The sequence below is a fragment of the Myotis yumanensis genome, unplaced genomic scaffold (assembly GCF_028538775.1).
Source record: "Myotis yumanensis isolate MYYU_CA2020_CCGP unplaced genomic scaffold, mMyoYum1.0.hap1 SCAF_8, whole genome shotgun sequence".
In the NCBI taxonomy this organism is placed as follows: domain Eukaryota; kingdom Metazoa; phylum Chordata; class Mammalia; order Chiroptera; family Vespertilionidae; genus Myotis; species Myotis yumanensis.
The window spans coordinates 21,997,392-22,014,175 of NW_027223759.1; the positions used below are offsets into that span (position 1 = coordinate 21,997,392).

Genomic DNA, 16,784 nt, shown 5'->3' on the forward strand with positions numbered 1-16,784 from the left:
CCTAGCCAAGGGGGTCAGGGCAGCTGGCATCCAGCCTGTGCCTCACTTGTCAACTTTGGTGACCCTACTTCCACCAAGAGTAAGGAAGGGGCCCTGCAGTAAGGTGGGGCAGGCTCCTTGTTGCTCTGTACTGGGACTGACCAGAAGGGTACCTCCTCCCGCCAAAGGTACCATAAAGGCTAGCTGTGGTTCTGGGATCAGGACAGTCCTGGGGCTGATCTGGGGACTGATCTGGAGGATCATGGAATACCAAAGCCCAGTCCCCCAGCTGAGAAGAGAGGAGGACACATGTTGACACAGACTGTATATGTATCAATAGACATGGGTTATGTGAGGCTTGGAGCCAAAGGTGTGGAGAGAAAGGGGGACATTCTGTACAGGGGTGGGTGTCAGGAGCACCCAGCCCTGTGGTCCTGAGTCCTGCCCCCACTCCCACCCCCATGCACAGGATGTATACCACTGATGGATTATACAGCTTGATTTGCCTCTCGGCGGTGCAGCCCACAGCCACAGAGCCGAAGTGCAGCACTTTCTGGAAGCCCTCGACATCCTGGTCCTCTGGTCCCTTTATGCTCACTAGCAGCTGGGCGCATTTGCCTGAGGCAGAGTTGGGGGAGAGTCTTGGGGAAAAACTGACCAGGGCCTTTGTGGCCCCAGCTGAACAGACCCCTAAAGAAGGTAGGTGAACCCAGAGAAACACTGGTCTATGACACCAAGGAAGGCAAAGAAAAGGCAAGGCTTGCAGGGCTGGAGGTTGGCAAGAAGCTGGTGGAGGTCCCGTGGGGGCCAGGCCAGGGCAGAAGGTGGGGTTGGGGGGCACATGGAGGCTTTAAGACCCAGGGCAGTGCAGCAGGTGGGCTCTGGGGACAGGTGAGAGGCTGAGCCTCACCTGCAGCCTGCAGCTGGATGCTGCTCTTCTGCTTGCTGCCCTCCCCATACCAGCACGTGGCCTGGACTTCATAGATGATAGCCATAAGAGGCTGAAAGGTCACCTTGATCTGGCAAGCCTGACCTGGCTGCAGCAGGCCCGTGCTGGGCAGCATCTGGAATGGGCTTGAGAACTCCCAGGTGAAGAAGGTAGGCAGGTCCCTGGAAGGTGGGGCAAGTCAGAGCCACTGGGCTCCTTATGCTCACTGCCCCTGCTTTAGAAAGGTAGAGGGGCTGGGCAGCACTCTTTACTCCCCCTACCTTTTTCCCCACCAGATGGGCCAGTCTCTCTTCTCCCAGGTACCCTTTTGCTTCCCCATCTCTGAGCCCCTTACCCTACATTGTCCAGGCAGAACCAGGCCTCAGCCATGTCCCCCATGGCACACATGGGCAACTGCAGGGACGGTGGGCAGATCAGATTGTGGCAAGGCAGGGTGGCCCTCAGGTCCACAAAGAACTTCCCCTCTTCTTTCTCAAACCACAGCTGGTCCATGTACTCCTTCTGCAGTGAGGGGGTGGGGGCAGAGGCAGTCCCTGGTCAGTCGTACCTGGGTAGTACTCAGGGACCTCACATTCCTCCCCAGCCCATGGCTTTCCCCCCAAACCACTGAGGGGTGGGCTAGGCTATGGCTTTCCATCTCAGTCTCTGAGGAGAGGTTTGGTTATCTGTGCTCTACCATTGTCTTGGTCTCAAAGATATGGGGCCCCTTTTGTGGGGAACAACATATTTAGGGGGAACATCCTGAGAGCAGGAAGAGGTCAAGGAACCTGGGGCTTTCTGATGACCAGTATAGTAGCAGAGCCGCATCCAACTGGAATGAGTTTAGGCTCTAATGAATTTAGGGTCTAAGTTTTCCAGGGCTTTCCCAGCTGGAGTTTGGAGGGGCCTCTGTGTTGCTCTGTCAGTTCCAAGGTCATTGTGGATGTGTCGCTCATTGCCCTCTGCTCACCATGGTGAGCCTTACCTCCTCCAGAGGCCGGAAGATGATGGGGAGTGTGAGGGTTATGCCCGGGCTCAGGAAGATGGTCTGAGGCATGGCCGTGAAGAAGAACTTGGTTTTGGGGGGCCTGCAGGAGAGAACCAGAAGACACACACTTCAGGGTCAGGGCAGAGTAATAAGACCCTGGAAAGCTAAGCAGGCTTAAGTCCTTGAGACCATAAAGGGGAAAAACCAGGGCTCTGTCACAGGAGGACCTATCTCTCTCATTTTACTATTCTTCTTATAGAACTTTATAGGTAGGGCTAGTATTCCAATAGGGAGGGACACATAATGGAAGGAGCTTTGGACACTTATTCCATTACTTAATCTGGTCACATGGGTTCCACTTTCCATAATTCTTCAAATTGCACATGTTTTATACACTCTTCTGAATTCATGTAACATTTTAAGTTTTTTTTTAAAGAGTGCCTGCTTTGGGGGTTTGAGGGATCAGAGGCTGGGTCTCTGACCACTCATACTCGTACCTGTACTTCATCTTCTGGATTTTCAAGGATAGATTTCTCAGAACCAGGTTCTTGGTGATCTCCTTCCCTAGTTCCCAGCCTTTCCATAGCAGCTCCTCAGCCACCTCAATGCCCCAGATGACCTTCTTCTTCACTTTGTCCTTCTTTGAGAAGCACACCTGAGTGTTCCTGGAGCTGGTTGGCTGTTCAGTTGCCAGAGACAGAAGGACGAATTATTGGAGCAGGATTCCAAGATCCAGAGTACAGGCAAAGATCTCTCCACCTCCAGAAAGTAATGAATCATACCCCAGCCATGAGGGATGGTCTGGAGAGAGAAGGTGAGGGGAAGGCAGACCCTGGAATCAGATATTATCTCTACTGAGATCACCAGAATGGTTTTCCAACTAGATTCCTGGCAACCCTGCCCATAAAGCCTCCCGTAGGCCATTTCATCTGGTCCTTGCATCGGCATTCTTAGCGGTCTTAGCTATCCTTTTGTGTGCCTCAATGCACCCTTAGACACCACACCTCTCAGATGCTGCCTCCTCCTCCTTCCTCCCCATCCTACCCTTTACTACAGAAGTCTCTGCCAGCTGGAGTGGTATATCACAGGCACTATCCAGACCACAGTGATACTCCTCCATTCCCTCTCCTCCCTCAACTGGCTGGTGGAGTAAAGGAAGGAGTCAATTTGCCTGCAACCCCATGCCCTAACGTTGGGGCCACTCCAAGCACTACTCCTGATGACACTAGAGGTGCCATGTGGCAATACTTCCCATCTGTGATCCCTATCTATTTGAGGAGGGGGGGATGGGAACCCCCCTAGGGGGCAAGGAGGAAGGAGGATGAACCAGGTGCTTCTTCCTACCACAGTCATTGCTATGAAGGCTCAACTCATTGCCATTTTATCTTTGACCAAGGATCATTTTATATTGTTACTAGAGGCTCAGTGCATGAAATTCAAGCACTGGTAGGGTCCCTAGCAGCTGCTGGCTGCTGGCCGGGTACTTCCTCCCTTCCCCCAGCTGCCTGCTGCTGCTGCTGCCACTAGCCAGGGCCTCCCTCCCTTCCCCTGGCCAGCCCCACACCCTGGTCAAACTCCTGGACAACTCCCAGTCAAGGGTACAATTTTCATACTACGCTTTTATTATATAGGATATATAGCATAAGGAATATTCATCTGTTCAACAAATATTTGTTAACTACCTATTATGAGCCAGACACTGAGCTAGGTGCCAGGACAGCAATAGTGAACATGACTGGCAAATCCCTCCTCTCTTGGAGGTTATACTCTCAATGTCAATATTTGCAGAGTTCAGCTGGCCAACATCGTATTTTCTTTCCCAATTTTTCCATGGAGAAAAGGTTACATGGGTGAGCAAGGGTAATTTATTATAAATATCAGTTGGTGCATCAATCATCCAGGAAAACAGAAGCCACTCTGGATATTTAAAACAAGGAATTGAATGTACAACCAGTAGATAATGAAGTAACCAGAAGTTAGAATCAACAAGAAGCTGCAACCAGCCCTAGCTGGTTTGGCTCAGTGGATAGAACATCAGCCTGGGGACTGAAGGGTCCCTGGTTTGATTCTGGTCAAGGGCACATACCTGGGTTATGGGCTCAATCCCCAGTAGGGGGCATGCAGGAGGCAGCCAATCAATGATTCTCTCTCATCATTAATGTTTCTCTCTCTCTCTCCCTCTCCCTTCCTCTCTGAAATCTATTTTTAAAATCCTATATAATAAAAGGGTAATATGAAAATTGACCCCAATGGCAGAATGACCAGAATGACCACTGGACCAGTCACTATGAGGCGCACTGACCACCTCTTGGTCTTTTTCCCTGGCCGGCAGGCTCCGATTGCCTGATGGTGAACCAGGAACCAGGCGTGGGGGGGGGGGGGGGGGCAGGGCCAGCTGTGGGCAGCTGGGGAAGATGGCCCTGATCGCAGGCCAGGCCTAGAGACTGTACCCACACACAAATTTCACGCGCCAGGCCTCTAGTGTGTGTGTGTGTGTGTGTGTGTGTGTGTGTGTGTGTGTGTGTGTATTGCTAGCCTTTATATATTTTGCAACCACAAATATATATATTTTGCAACCACACCTATGTTAGATGAGGTGGTGGGCTTCTCTGAGACCACAGGCCTGTCCGGAGTGGATTGGAGTCACAGAGAGATGCAACTGCTATTGGAGATGGAGAGGGTGGAGAGGGCAGAAGAGAAATACTCTGGCTTCTCCCCTCTTCCCACCTTCCAATCTCCTGCCAGCTCAGAGTAGAGCAGGGAAGGGTAGTAAGTGAATCTTAGGGCAAACAGGCCTGGAATGGCAAAGATGGAGGGGTGAGAAGACCCCTGGTCCATAGGGAGGCAAGTGCAACCACCACCACATCTAAGGATTCACAAACACAGGCACACACTGCCTCAAAGACAAAGCCATACCCCGTAGTCCCACCGTTAGACCACCACTTCCCACTCTTGCTCTATCACATAGAGAGAACCCTATGAGCTGCAAAAAGTAATCGACATCTATGTATTGGTCAAAAACAAAGTCCTAGGGGTCATGACAAGAAGAGCCTTCTGAAGGAAAAGGGAGCTCCTGGCTACTCTATCAGTCTCCAATTCACATGGTCCTAGAGCCCTCCCACCACGGTCACTCACTGCTACCATCATGCCAGCCAGCTTGGTGCTCCATCTGTACAAGGTCTAGATATGGGTTTAGACATGAGAGTCAGGTCCTTTCAGATTCCTACCCTCCCCTCTCCTGCCACCCCTCCGTCAGCCCTAGCCCTGTTGTACCCTGCCTCACCTGCCCCGGATGTGGGCTCCCACGGGCACTGACATTGCTACTGCTGCTGCAGACACTCATGGCAATACTGCTGCCAGTGACAGTGGGAATGGCCGTTGTGCTGGTACTCAGGTACGATGTGGAAGTCATGGTATAATCCCTGCTGTCTCTCGTTCTTGTGATGGGGCTTGGGGCTGCAAAAAGTAATCAACATCTACATATTGATAAAGCACAAAGTCCTAGGGGTCATGACAAGAAGAGCCTTCTGAAGGAAAAGAGAGCTCCTGGCTAAGCCGGATGTTCCTGCCAGTTTGGAGCTGGGAGAGACCAGAGGAGAGACAGGAGGGACATGAAAAAGAGAGGCCAATGGAGTAGACTCCCCATGGCCATCATTATCACGGAAGAGTGCCTGGTTCCCAGCTCTGGCAACAGATGTGAGCTGGCACCATGAGGAATGAGCCTGAATGAGATCCAGGGCTGGGAACCTAAAGACTCAGCATTCAGCAAAGGCACCTGGAAGAGGAACCCTGCCCTCTATGGCCATACTTGGCATTTCCTAGAAAGCCCCCAGTGAGACTTACTGAAGCATATGCATTACCTTTGTCTGGCTTTTTCTCTCTGTATCTTTCCTCTGAATGTGTCTTGATCCTGTGAGAAGAATAAGGAGCAAAGAGGCTAATGAGACTGGAGGGCTCTCAGTCTTCTGGGTTTTCTCTACCAGTATGCAACCTGTAGTCCAGGTTTAAAGTAAGCACTCACTGAAATAATGACTCCTCCCAAGGATAAATGAAACAACTTTTAAAGCAAAGGAATCTATGGGTGGACTAGAGCTATAAGTTATATGCAAATATATAGGCAAATTATATGCAAAGTATCATGTGTATGGGAAAGTGACCTTTTCCAGAGAGAGCGTCCACAGCTTTCACCAAATACTCAAAACGATGCTTGGCCCTCCTCTAGGGGAACAGACAAGGCTGTGGCTCCATCTCCTCAAATACCCTCTTCCTTTAGCAGACTCCCTTCAGCACACACACCCACGTGTGGCTATCATATTGGACAGCATCAATGTAATACCTTTTTTGAACATATGTATATTTTGCAGACAACTCAGTATCTTTCCCCACCTCTTTGAATAACAATAACAAAATTAATAAAACCTTCTACTGACATTAACTGAGAACTTGCCAGGCAGGGCTGTAAGGCCTTCACATGTACTTTAATTCTTAAAACAGTATATGAGTAGATGTGGTTTGTCTTTTATTTGGCCTAAAATTATCTCTTTTTAGGCTTGGGGGTCAGCTCCTTATTATAATATATTATGCTTTCGTAGACAATGTTATGGTCACCCTTTAGAAATTTACATACTTCCATCAGACACTCTCCCATCCCCTACCCACCACCTACCCAGAGCAAAAGATTCTGTTCATTCAGAATCTATTCATTTCCTAATTGGCAACATCTTCAAAACCTCTGATTAGATTCATTCCTTCATTCATTCACTCACAAAGCATTTACTGAGTGCCTGTTAGGCACTGGACAAGAAAGGTAAGCCCCTACCTTCAATTGTGAAGTGTACCTTCAAATGCAATCAAAGAAATGCAAGCTGAGGAAACAGAGAAGAGGGTCCCTTACTTTGCTGCTACTAGATGGCTTTGTAGTTCTACCCTGCTTCATTAATGCCTGTGACTTCAGGGCTCTGAAAAAGTCTCCAGTCAGCACATGGAACATCCCAGTGAGTGTAGAAGAAATGAGAGAGGATGAGGTAGAAAGCTGGTCCTGGTCAGAGTTTAGGGCTTAGGAAAGTGAGTGCTGATCCTGGAAAAAGAAAACTGGGTTCTGGTATCTGCTTAGATTCATTTGAGATGGGAAAGTTTCTCCAAATCCCCGAGCCTCAGTCTCCTCACCTGTAAAGTGAGGGTTATGCTAACTATTTCACAAAGTTAATGCTAAGCTCAAATGAAATAAAGGATTTGAAAAAGCCCTAGATAAACTTATTTTACTATAATTAATGATCATAACCTCCACATTGGCCTGCACCACCCTTCCAAAAGACACACATCTGCAATCATTATGCAAGGAGGTGGTGTTTTTCAATCAAATTTTCTATTTTAAGGACTTTGAAAATATATTGTCAGTTTGCTTAATTTTCTAATTTCCAACCTGAAAATTCCTAAATGAGCAGTGAGAAAAGTGGCAGGTCGTTGTGTAGAGTTGGGGGAGGAAGAAATAGGTAAAATGAAGGGACAAAATTTACTTATAGCTGTTCCTCTTTTCTCTTCGGGATCCCAGTCTGATTGATCTCGCCCAAGTCTCAGTTCCACGGGACTCTCTGAAGGGCAAGGAGGGGACCCGGGGCCACTTCCCGGAGGAGGCGATCTCTGGGGCAGATACCTTCCTGGCCACTCGCGCAGCAGCTCCTGAGTCCCTGAGATCAACGCTCAAAACTCACACCGCCGCCTTGTTGTCGTCTCCATAGATACAGGAAGCGTCGATTTCTGGTATCCTAGGGCAACTACGGCAGCCCAAATGAGTCATGGCTCAGAGAAGGCGAAAGCTCCGCCCAACTTTTAAGTCCTACACTGTTTGTTGATTTTACGACTTTCCTTGCAAATAGTAACTGGGCTTCTACCAGTTGCAACATGATATGTATAGTCCCTTGTTTGTCGTGACCTCCCCGCAATCGTGACTTTAATTGACGACCAAATTCATAGGAAGCTATTCCATGGACACATCACCTGAGTGGGAGTCGTTCCTGTTCTTTCCCCACGAGTTGGTGACACAGGGTCAGAATCTCAAGCGGAACTTCATTCTGTGATTGCAATTGTTAATTGAAAAGCAGCCCGTAGCACTTCTCATTTGCACATTGCTTTGCAAATGGCTTCCTTTTGCTGGTTGGAGAAAATGTGTCCTTATCTCCTGACCAGCACAAAGTTAACTCTCTGAAGGGATCTGAAGGTTAATGTATGAAGAAGGCATTGTTATACATACTATGGATTTCTGGACCCTTTGTTCATTCGTCTGGATGTATTGTGGGGAAGGGTCTCATTTGGTGAAGATGCCTTTGATGGGTGAAGCCAAAAGTCTCAAAGTTCATTCATGGACAATTGAAGATGTTTCACTGCCCAGGACAGTGATGGGGATTGGTGTTAAGGGGAGAAACCTTAATGAGTCTCGGGGTAAATCCAGAAAATAAATTCTCATTTTGGGAAAGTTGGGGTTTACTCGTGAAAGGTAAAAGATAGATTTTGTTGACAAAGTGGACTGAGTTGGCCTGGGAGATCACATGGCCAGATGCTGGCTGGACTGGAGGGAAGGGACAGGCCAAGGGCCCATTTGGTTATGCAAGCACAGTGAGGTTAGGAGTTTACTTGGGATCAAGGAATGCAGAACTCAGTGAGCTTTGAACTGATTTTAATGTTATTCTCAAATCTGAGACCTGAAGTGTGGACATGATAACTTTTATGCTGTTTATAGTTTCTGTAATGATTTCATTTTTGATTTTCCCCTATGCTCTTTTGAAATGGTCATCCTGACTCAGCTGGAATGATGAGACCTGTTTGTTCATTTTTAGGTCAAAAAAAAAAGTAAGGAGAAGTGACTCTGGGGCAAGGCTTGGTGGTGGCCTCAGCAATCCCAGAGACAAAACCACAAGCAGAGCCCTAGCCTGTTTTGCTCAGTGGATAGAGCGCCAGCCTGCAGACTGAAGGATCCCCAGTTCGATTCCAGTCAAGGGCACATTCCCAGGGCTGCGGGCCGGGGTTGTGGGCTTGACCCCCAGTACGGGGCATGCAGGAGGCAGCCAATTGATGATTCTCTCTCATCACTGATGTTTCTAACTCTTTCTTACTCCCCTTCCTCTCTGAAGTCAAATTTTTTAAAAAGTAGGAGGAAAAGCTCATGCTAGGAGCCACACATCCTTGTGCCTCTTCACTGGGGGACTGTCCCTCCAGAGATCTGCCCAAACCTTGGTGGATTCTGGACTTGGGAATTCTTAGTAGTGTTGACATAAGAAACGTCCAAATGTTTTTTATAAATTTATCTGAGCCAAACTGGCAGAAAGCAAAATTTCAATGGACTGAGAAAAAACTCTGCAGAATGGCAGCTTTGCAGCTTATTTTATACATTGGAATAAAAGGAGGAGACATAAGGAGGGTTACATAAAATTCATAGATGGTAAATTAAGGGAGCAGGAGAAAGCGAAGTAAGGAAATCTCTGGGACTGAACAAAAAGTAAAACAGAGATGCATACTTCTTTTACATTGGTGAGTGCAGCATAGTTAGTAATTAACATTTACAGCACGTAGAGATGGTATTGAGGGAACAAGATAACAATGAGGGGTTCTGTGGTCTCATGCTCTGGTGGGGGATTGTGCCTTGAGGGGTCTGGGAAAGGAGATTACTCTGACATTTCAAAGGTATATCTTAGATGCAAAAAGAGACCCAACCTAGACTTTGCCCCAGGAGGTGAACAGCATAGAAAAGAGCGTGGCAAGGAGTTGAGCCTGAGGATGGGAGAGGATGTCCCCACAATCATGACTTTAATTGAGATTTGCTTTAGAAGCCCCCCTTTTCAGAACTCCAGAATATATATATATATATATATATATATATATATATATATATATATAAAAGCCTAAGCGACTGTTCAACCATTCGACCATTCGGCCGGTAGCTATGACGTGCACTGACCACCAAGGGGCAGACGCTAAATGCATAGGCATGGAAACATGGAACAGACTGATGAATCGCAGAGAGAAGGGAGGAGGGGAGAAGAGATTAACCAAAGATCTTATATGCATACTAGAGGCACAGTGCATGGATTCGTGCACCGGTGAGGTCCCTCAGCCTGGCCTGCGGGGATCGGGCCAAAACCAGCAGTCCTACATCCCTCGAGGGGTCCCAAATTGCGAAAGGGTGCAGGCCAGGCTGAGGGACCCCACCAATGCACGAATCCATGCACCGGGCCTCTAGTAGGAGATAATGGGTGCTGGGTCCTAGTGACTATATCCTTCATGGATCTAAAAAAGACAATGGGGGTGGTGTTATTTGGTTCAAAGTTCCAAACAAAGGTGAGTGATAATTCAGGAAATTGACAAAGACCAGGATGTAGGAGAACAGGAGGAGGAGGATGAGTAGGAGATGGACTCAAATCCTTCCAGTAGAAAGCTGGGTGTGGGGGTAATAAAGATAAAGCACACTCAGTGATTTGGGCTCCAGTGCACACACACAAAAGTATCTTTTCTAAGCATTTTTCCACACATATCCACACCACCCATAACTCGCTACCTCCAACTCTCATGACTATGGAATAGAGAAGACTCTGGTCTGAGAAATCAGGCAGATCTGATATTAATCCTGACTCTGCCTTTTACTGGCTATGGCTTTGGACAAGTCACATGACCTCTCTGAGCCTCACTTTTCTCATCTGTTAATTATCAAAAGGCTGGTGATAATTATCAAAAGGCTGGTGTAAGGACTGAGTAATCATGAATGTGTAAAGTACTTGACACATGCTAGACAACAAAGTTAGACACACACACACACACACACACACAGAGTCACTGATTGAATGGGAGGTCCCTATAAATAAACCACTTGGCCTGTGCACCCTCCTCTCTTACCACCTCCCAGCCTCTCTGCTGCACACTGGAGAGGTGAGAAGTTTCTCTCCTCTTTACATCCTCCTCTTGTTTCTCCAAGAAGGAGGCTGCCTTGCCGCTCCAGGGTGGAGAAAGACAAAAGGAGATGCCAGAGTAATCTGCAGTCCAGATGGCAAGGCAACCCAGCTCTAGCACTTGTAAAACTCTCTCCCTGTGACTGACTCCATTTGGAGTGTTAGTTTGGAAATCAGGTCTTCATCCAAGGCATATTTAATTTACGGGAATGAGATTAAGAGGTGAAATTAGTGGAATAAATCTTCTAAGCTCAGCCCAAGGGGTGGAGTGTGAGAGAAGACTGCAGCTAAAAGGGTCATTGGATTGGTTTAGGACTGGATCAAGGAGCAGGCATAGAGCACTTTTTGCATTAGAGTGTCATGTTCCCCTAGAGCAGCAGGGGGTGGGGAGAGCACTAAGAGACTGATGGCACCTCCAGCCTGAAACAGTTACCATGGCACAAAATTAGCAGTAGTTTGGGGTAGGCTGCCATATGGCAAGAGAATTCAAAGAAAAGAGTTTTATTCTGCCTGGGGCCCCCAAAGGGTTTTCTGAGTCTCCTGTGCCAACCTAAGCCCCCTAGATAACCTTCTCCTAATATTCTTTATCCCCACAAAAAGTATATAGACATGCAGGCCAATGGTAGGGAGATGAAGGGGAAAGGACCTGAGGTTTGATCCAGAAGACTTGATTTCAAGTCCTGATTCTAGCATTTAGTAGCTGAGCAATTTCAAGTAAATTGTTCAACATTCTAGAACCTCGCTTTTCACATCTTTAAAATGGGGATAAACAGGGGTAAAATATTTAACAATTGGTAAGGTATTGACATGACCTATGAGAAGGGGCCTTGGAACTGGAGCAGAGTTCAGGGAGCCCACATTGTGCCAGGCCTTAACCCTTCAGTTGCTGGGTCATGGGGGAACCTGGGAGCACAGGGAGGGACTGAGAGAGCAGCCACCACAGCAGTGGAGGACTCAGTCAGTGACTATTTACCAAATAGTACCAAAGTATTTCCAGATTTCAATAATCAGTATAGCTATACTGAATACTATTAGTTGCAATTTAGACCCAAAAACAAATCCTACCTCACCGGCTTCTTTCCCCCTCTAATTCCTCCGCATTGGTGAAGGACCTGTTACCACATCTAACCGCTCTTTCCTTCTACTCTGAACAGTGCTCCTTCTCTGTGTGAGACCTCCCAGCTGTCTTCCCTACACCATCTCCTGCTGGCCCTCTAGCTCCAAGTCTCTCTGACCAGCACCATGGACAGCTCCTGATGACCAGCCCATCCACTTCCTCCTGCCTTCTATCTCCTCTTTCCCCACCCACAGTGCAGAAACCTTGAGGTATGAACTAAATGAGGGATATTTCTGAGAAGACAGTACTGTGGAGTGACTGAGAACAAGCTCTGGAGTAAAGCAGATTGGATTTGAATCTCAACTGCACCAGCTTTCAGCTATGATCTTGTTCTTTCCATAGCAGGGAAAACTTTAACAGCTCAAAGGTTGTGAAATTTAAGTGGAATAAAATATTCAAAGAACTTAGCACAGTGCCTGGCTCATGACAGGCTCTGAATGAATGAAGAACACCATTATTTTGTTACTTTCCATTCTATCTAATTCCTCAAACCCTTTTCTAATCCATTTCTGATCAGGGTCTTCTCTCAAGTAAAGGAGTCATGACCACTGGCTTCCTTTGAGTATGGAAGTTGGCTTGAACTTCATGTATGCTAAAGGAGACCATCTTTGACTGGTCTATGAGATTCTATCTTTTAGATGCTTTAAAAATTGTGAGTTAATTTTAAATATACAGAAGAGTTACAAAAATAGTACAGGAAGTCTCATAAACCCTTCACCCACTTTCCCTGAGGTTAACATCTTACATGATCATAGATCATTTCTCAAAACTAAGAAGTTAACCTTGATACAATAAATACTGTTAATGAAAGTATAAAATTTATTAGATTTCACAAGTTTTTCCACTAACGTTCTTTTCCTGTTTTGGTATCTAATCCAGGATCCCACCTATGCATTTCCTGAGTTTTCCTAGTCTTTCATGACCTTGACTTTCTTTAAGAGTAATGTCCAGCCCTAACCGGTTTGGCTCAGTGGATAGAGCATCGGCCTGTGGACTGAAGGGTCCCAGGTTCGATTCCGGTCAAGGGCATGTACCTTGGTTGCAGGCACATCACCGGTGGGGGTTGTGCAGGAGGCAGCTGATCGATGTTTCTCTCTCATCAATGTTTCTAACTCTCTATTCCTCTCCCTTCCTCTCTGTAAAAAAATCAATAAAATATATTTTTTTAAAAAGAGTACTGTCCATTATTTGTAAAATTTTCCTCAATTTGGGTTTTCCTATATAATAAAAGACTAATATGCAAATTGACCAAATGGCAGAATGACCACCAGGGGGCAGACGTTCAATGCAGGAGCTGCCCCCAGCCCGCAGGTCCCAAGCCAGCCAAGGTGGGTGCCAGTGCTGCCCCCCTTCACCCCACCCTGCAGAGGGAGGCAACAGGCAGCAGCGGGAGGCATGGCTGGTGAGTGGGTGGTACTAGGCTGGCCAAGGCGGGTGACAGCAGGGGGCCCCCCTGATTGCCCCACTGGTCACTCCACAGATTGGTCCTGATCGCCAGCCAGGCCTAGGTACCCTACCCATGCACGAATTTCATGCACCGGGCCTCTAGTTTCTTATAATAGAGTGAGGTGTCCATTATTGAGAAGCATAACAGAGAGGTGATATGCCCTTCTCAGTGCCTTGTATTAGAGGGTACATGATGTCAATATGTTTTATTGGTGATGTTAACTTTGATCACTTGGCTAAAGTGGTGTCTGCCAGGATTCTCTACTGTAAATGTGTATTTCCCCCATCTTTATTAGATTTTGATCATTCCCATTTTGTGATTCTTTGGGATAATGGGTTCAAAACCAAGAAATCTTTCATTCCACCCCTACACTCCCCAATTACTCCCCAGAGCCACACCCATGTCCCATTATATGCCTGATCACTTTCCTCTGAATTTACTTAAGTTGGGCATTTGGAGGTGTGCACAGAAGCCAGATGCAGATACACCTGGAGTTTAGTGGGGCAGCAGGGTGCTTCTAGTTTATTTTCATGGATATTTTTGTCCAGGTCCTGCAAGTTTCTGCAGACAGGGGTACTCTGGAAAAATGTGGCCAGCAACTGCCCACAGGAATGTCCAGCTCTTTTCCGTGTCCCTGATCTCTGAGCCCTTTCTTCAGCTTCTAACACTGGGTTTTTAAAAAAATCTCTAATAACATTTTCTCCTACTTGGCCATGTATAACTTCTTGCTGGCCACTGGCCCAAATACACGAGCTTCCTTCCTTCCAGAAAGCTCTTCATTCCTTCAAGAGTTTGCTATCATGAGAGATCCTGCCATCAGAACAGATACACAAATAACATTTTTCAATAAGTTGAGTGTGAAGAGATGTGCTTATCAACTCTTCCCTTTGTCTCCATCTCTATCTGCCCCAAGGTTAGTCAGTGTGTCTTCTCATGCTGCCCCTTTAGAAGATGAAGAGGCACTACACCTCCTCCAACCTCATGCAGGCTCCGTTTTAAAAAGCTTTTGTGTAAAAGTGTATTAAAGGCCCTGGAAAGCCTTAGAAGATGCCTTCATCAGTTCCCATTCCTTCTTGGCCCTTTGTTCTGTTTACTATTGCTGTATAAGAAATTATTCCAAACTTCAAGGTTCCAAACAATCATTTTATTTTGCTTATGCATTTGTGGGTCAGAAATTCAGGAAGGGTGTGGCCAGGCAGCTCTCACTTGGAGTCTCTCATGCAGTTGCATTCAGATGTTGGCCAGGCTGCAGCCATCCAAAAGTTCCACGGGGCTGGTCATCCAAGATGGTGCCCTCACATGGCTGAAAGTTTGTGCCGGCCATCAGCTGGGCACTCAGCTAGGCTGTGGATGGGAACACCAATCTATAGTTGCTTCAGCTTGACAGTCTCAGGGTAGAACCAGGAAGAAGCTACATGGCCTTTCCTAGCCTCAGCCCAGATTCAAGGGGAGAGGAGACTCAAATAACCGAGGACTTATTTTAACCATTGCCACTCCCACCAAAATGAGATTTTCTCATAGAACATTATTCTTCCAAGACCACTTTCCCTCACAGGTTCTTGGCCACCCCCAGCTTCATCAGATCTTTTAGGCTAATGATGGGAGTGACTTCCTCCCATCTTTGTGGGATGATGACTCATCAGTTCCTACCTCCCTCAGTTGCTGCTGCAGAGGACTTGGGTTCTGGTTTCAACTACTGTGCCACCATGGGAAAGTGACTTCACCTCTCTGGGCTTCTGGACTTTACCTTCCTGCAAAGTAAGAATTAGGAACAATCTAACTTTGTAGGCAGTTAGGATTTTAAAAGATGCTGTAAGTAGAAGACCTAGCACAATTGATGCTCCTGATTATGGAATAAATAACGATGGGTGAGTCATTTTTCCTCTTGGAGACTTAGTTCATTTATCTCTAAAATGGGGGTAATCCCCTTAGCCTGCTTCCCCATCCAGATGAGAGGTCTTAAATGAACAAAGGGAGGGTCAGCCCAGAGGTTAAGGCTTCCAGACCCAAACCTGGGCAGGAAGCATCCTGCATTTATGCCAGTCTGAGGTGAGTTCAGTGTGTGTGCAAGGCAGCCTGGGTGTGGTTTGGGGATACTATCGGCCTGACTCAGCCTTATCAGGTCTGGGCTGGCCACAGCTTGTCCCAGTAGAACAAAGAGGCTTTGAGAACCAAGCTGGGGTATGGGATGTGGGGCCAAGCCCCGGGAGGTGCATCCCACCCAGAGGGCAGAGCAGGGTTGGGGGAGCTGCCACCAGGAAATCCAGACATGCTACATACCCTCGCATGCCCCAAGTGCAAGGGTCTCCTGGTGCCAGGCCAGAAGAGTTGCCTTCTCTAGTTAGATCTCCTCAGGGGACGTTTTTAAATGGAGAGGTGCCTATTTCCAGTTCCCACACCTGAGCTGCTGTGTTAGCAGCAGGCCTGGTTGCCTAAAGGATTGGTGCATTGGGCTCAGCCTTTCCTGTCAGATGCCATCTGCGGGGCAGGCAGCACCTTCAGGCTATGTTGGGGGAGAAGAGGGAGTGCAGGCCCACGTGGCTTCAGAAGAGCCATGGCCAAGGTAATTGGGTCTTTCCAAACACAAGAGAGGAACATGTAAGGACAACTTGGGGATGGGGATCTGAGGAGAGGTCTCTGCACAGACAAGTCAAAGAGCCAGGGTGCAGCGACCTCTATGTGGAGGTAGTCTGCCAAGGCTGTTCCAGAGGCCTCATAGCCAAGGTGGGATCTCAGGCTTAAAAACCTGAAGTTGACTTGGGCCCTTTACTCACCCTTACTGCCCATCCAAATGGGCTTCAAGTCCTGGCCATTTTCCTGCCAAAATGTCTACAATCCGTTGCCTTTTTCTGTCTACAATCCGTTGCCCCCACAGCCACCTCTTCAGTCCAAAAGTTAGTGAACTTCTTTACCAAGTGTATAGACTCCTGCTTCCATAGCTGCCTTCTCTGGTCTGTCCTCCACACTGCAACCTGGTGAGCTTTCTGAAACCATCTAGTTGCAAGTTCTCCCAACTTCAACCCCTACAGGCGTTCACCAAGCCCTCAGGATGAAGTCCAAAGGCATGGAACACAAGGCTCAGTGTAACCTAACTGCTGCCCACCTGTCTACGGCAGCTTTGCCAAACCCACTGGCACTGAACAGGTTTGCAATGCTGACCTGGTGGTAATTCCTTCAAACCCCTAGCTGGATCCCTTCCTTTACTCACCTGCCATGCAAACACTTCCTTGCCCTTCCTGCATGGTCCTCATCTCCAGGACATTTTCCTAGTTCCAGCCTCTCTGTGGCACTCCAATAGCCCCTGTGAGGATGTCAGGCACAGCACTCAGCACATGGCATGGACATCCCTCTTCCTGTGCTGCTCCCTGCCATCCAGTTCACTGAGAGCA

The 16,784-nt window shown here is 47.6% G+C and overlaps 1 protein-coding gene across 6 annotated transcripts in view; it reads right to left on the reverse strand.

The window, feature by feature from the left end:
- The window catches only part of CFAP65 (cilia and flagella associated protein 65), a 32,460-nt gene extending 24,836 nt beyond the window's left edge, over nucleotides 1–7,624 (reverse strand). For 5 of the 6 annotated variants that reach the window (XM_070422167.1, XM_070422164.1, XM_070422165.1 and 2 more), the window contains exons 1-8: nucleotides 7,549–7,624; nucleotides 5,756–5,805; nucleotides 5,179–5,351; nucleotides 2,393–2,574; nucleotides 1,893–1,995; nucleotides 1,263–1,429; nucleotides 890–1,089; nucleotides 458–597 (exon numbers count right to left, since the gene is read on the reverse strand). In XM_070422167.1, the coding sequence (XP_070278268.1) occupies nucleotides 458–597; nucleotides 890–1,089; nucleotides 1,263–1,429; nucleotides 1,893–1,995; nucleotides 2,393–2,574; nucleotides 5,179–5,307 (921 nt within the window). In that variant the 5' untranslated portion in view covers nucleotides 5,308–5,351; nucleotides 5,756–5,805; nucleotides 7,549–7,624. Of the gene's footprint in view, nucleotides 1–457; nucleotides 598–889; nucleotides 1,090–1,262; nucleotides 1,430–1,892; nucleotides 1,996–2,392; nucleotides 2,575–5,178; nucleotides 5,352–5,755; nucleotides 5,806–6,789; nucleotides 6,973–7,548 lie in introns of all 6 variants that reach the window. The other variant, XM_070422163.1, reaches the window with a different exon arrangement.
- Nucleotides 7,625–16,784: the final 9,160 nt, after the last annotated feature.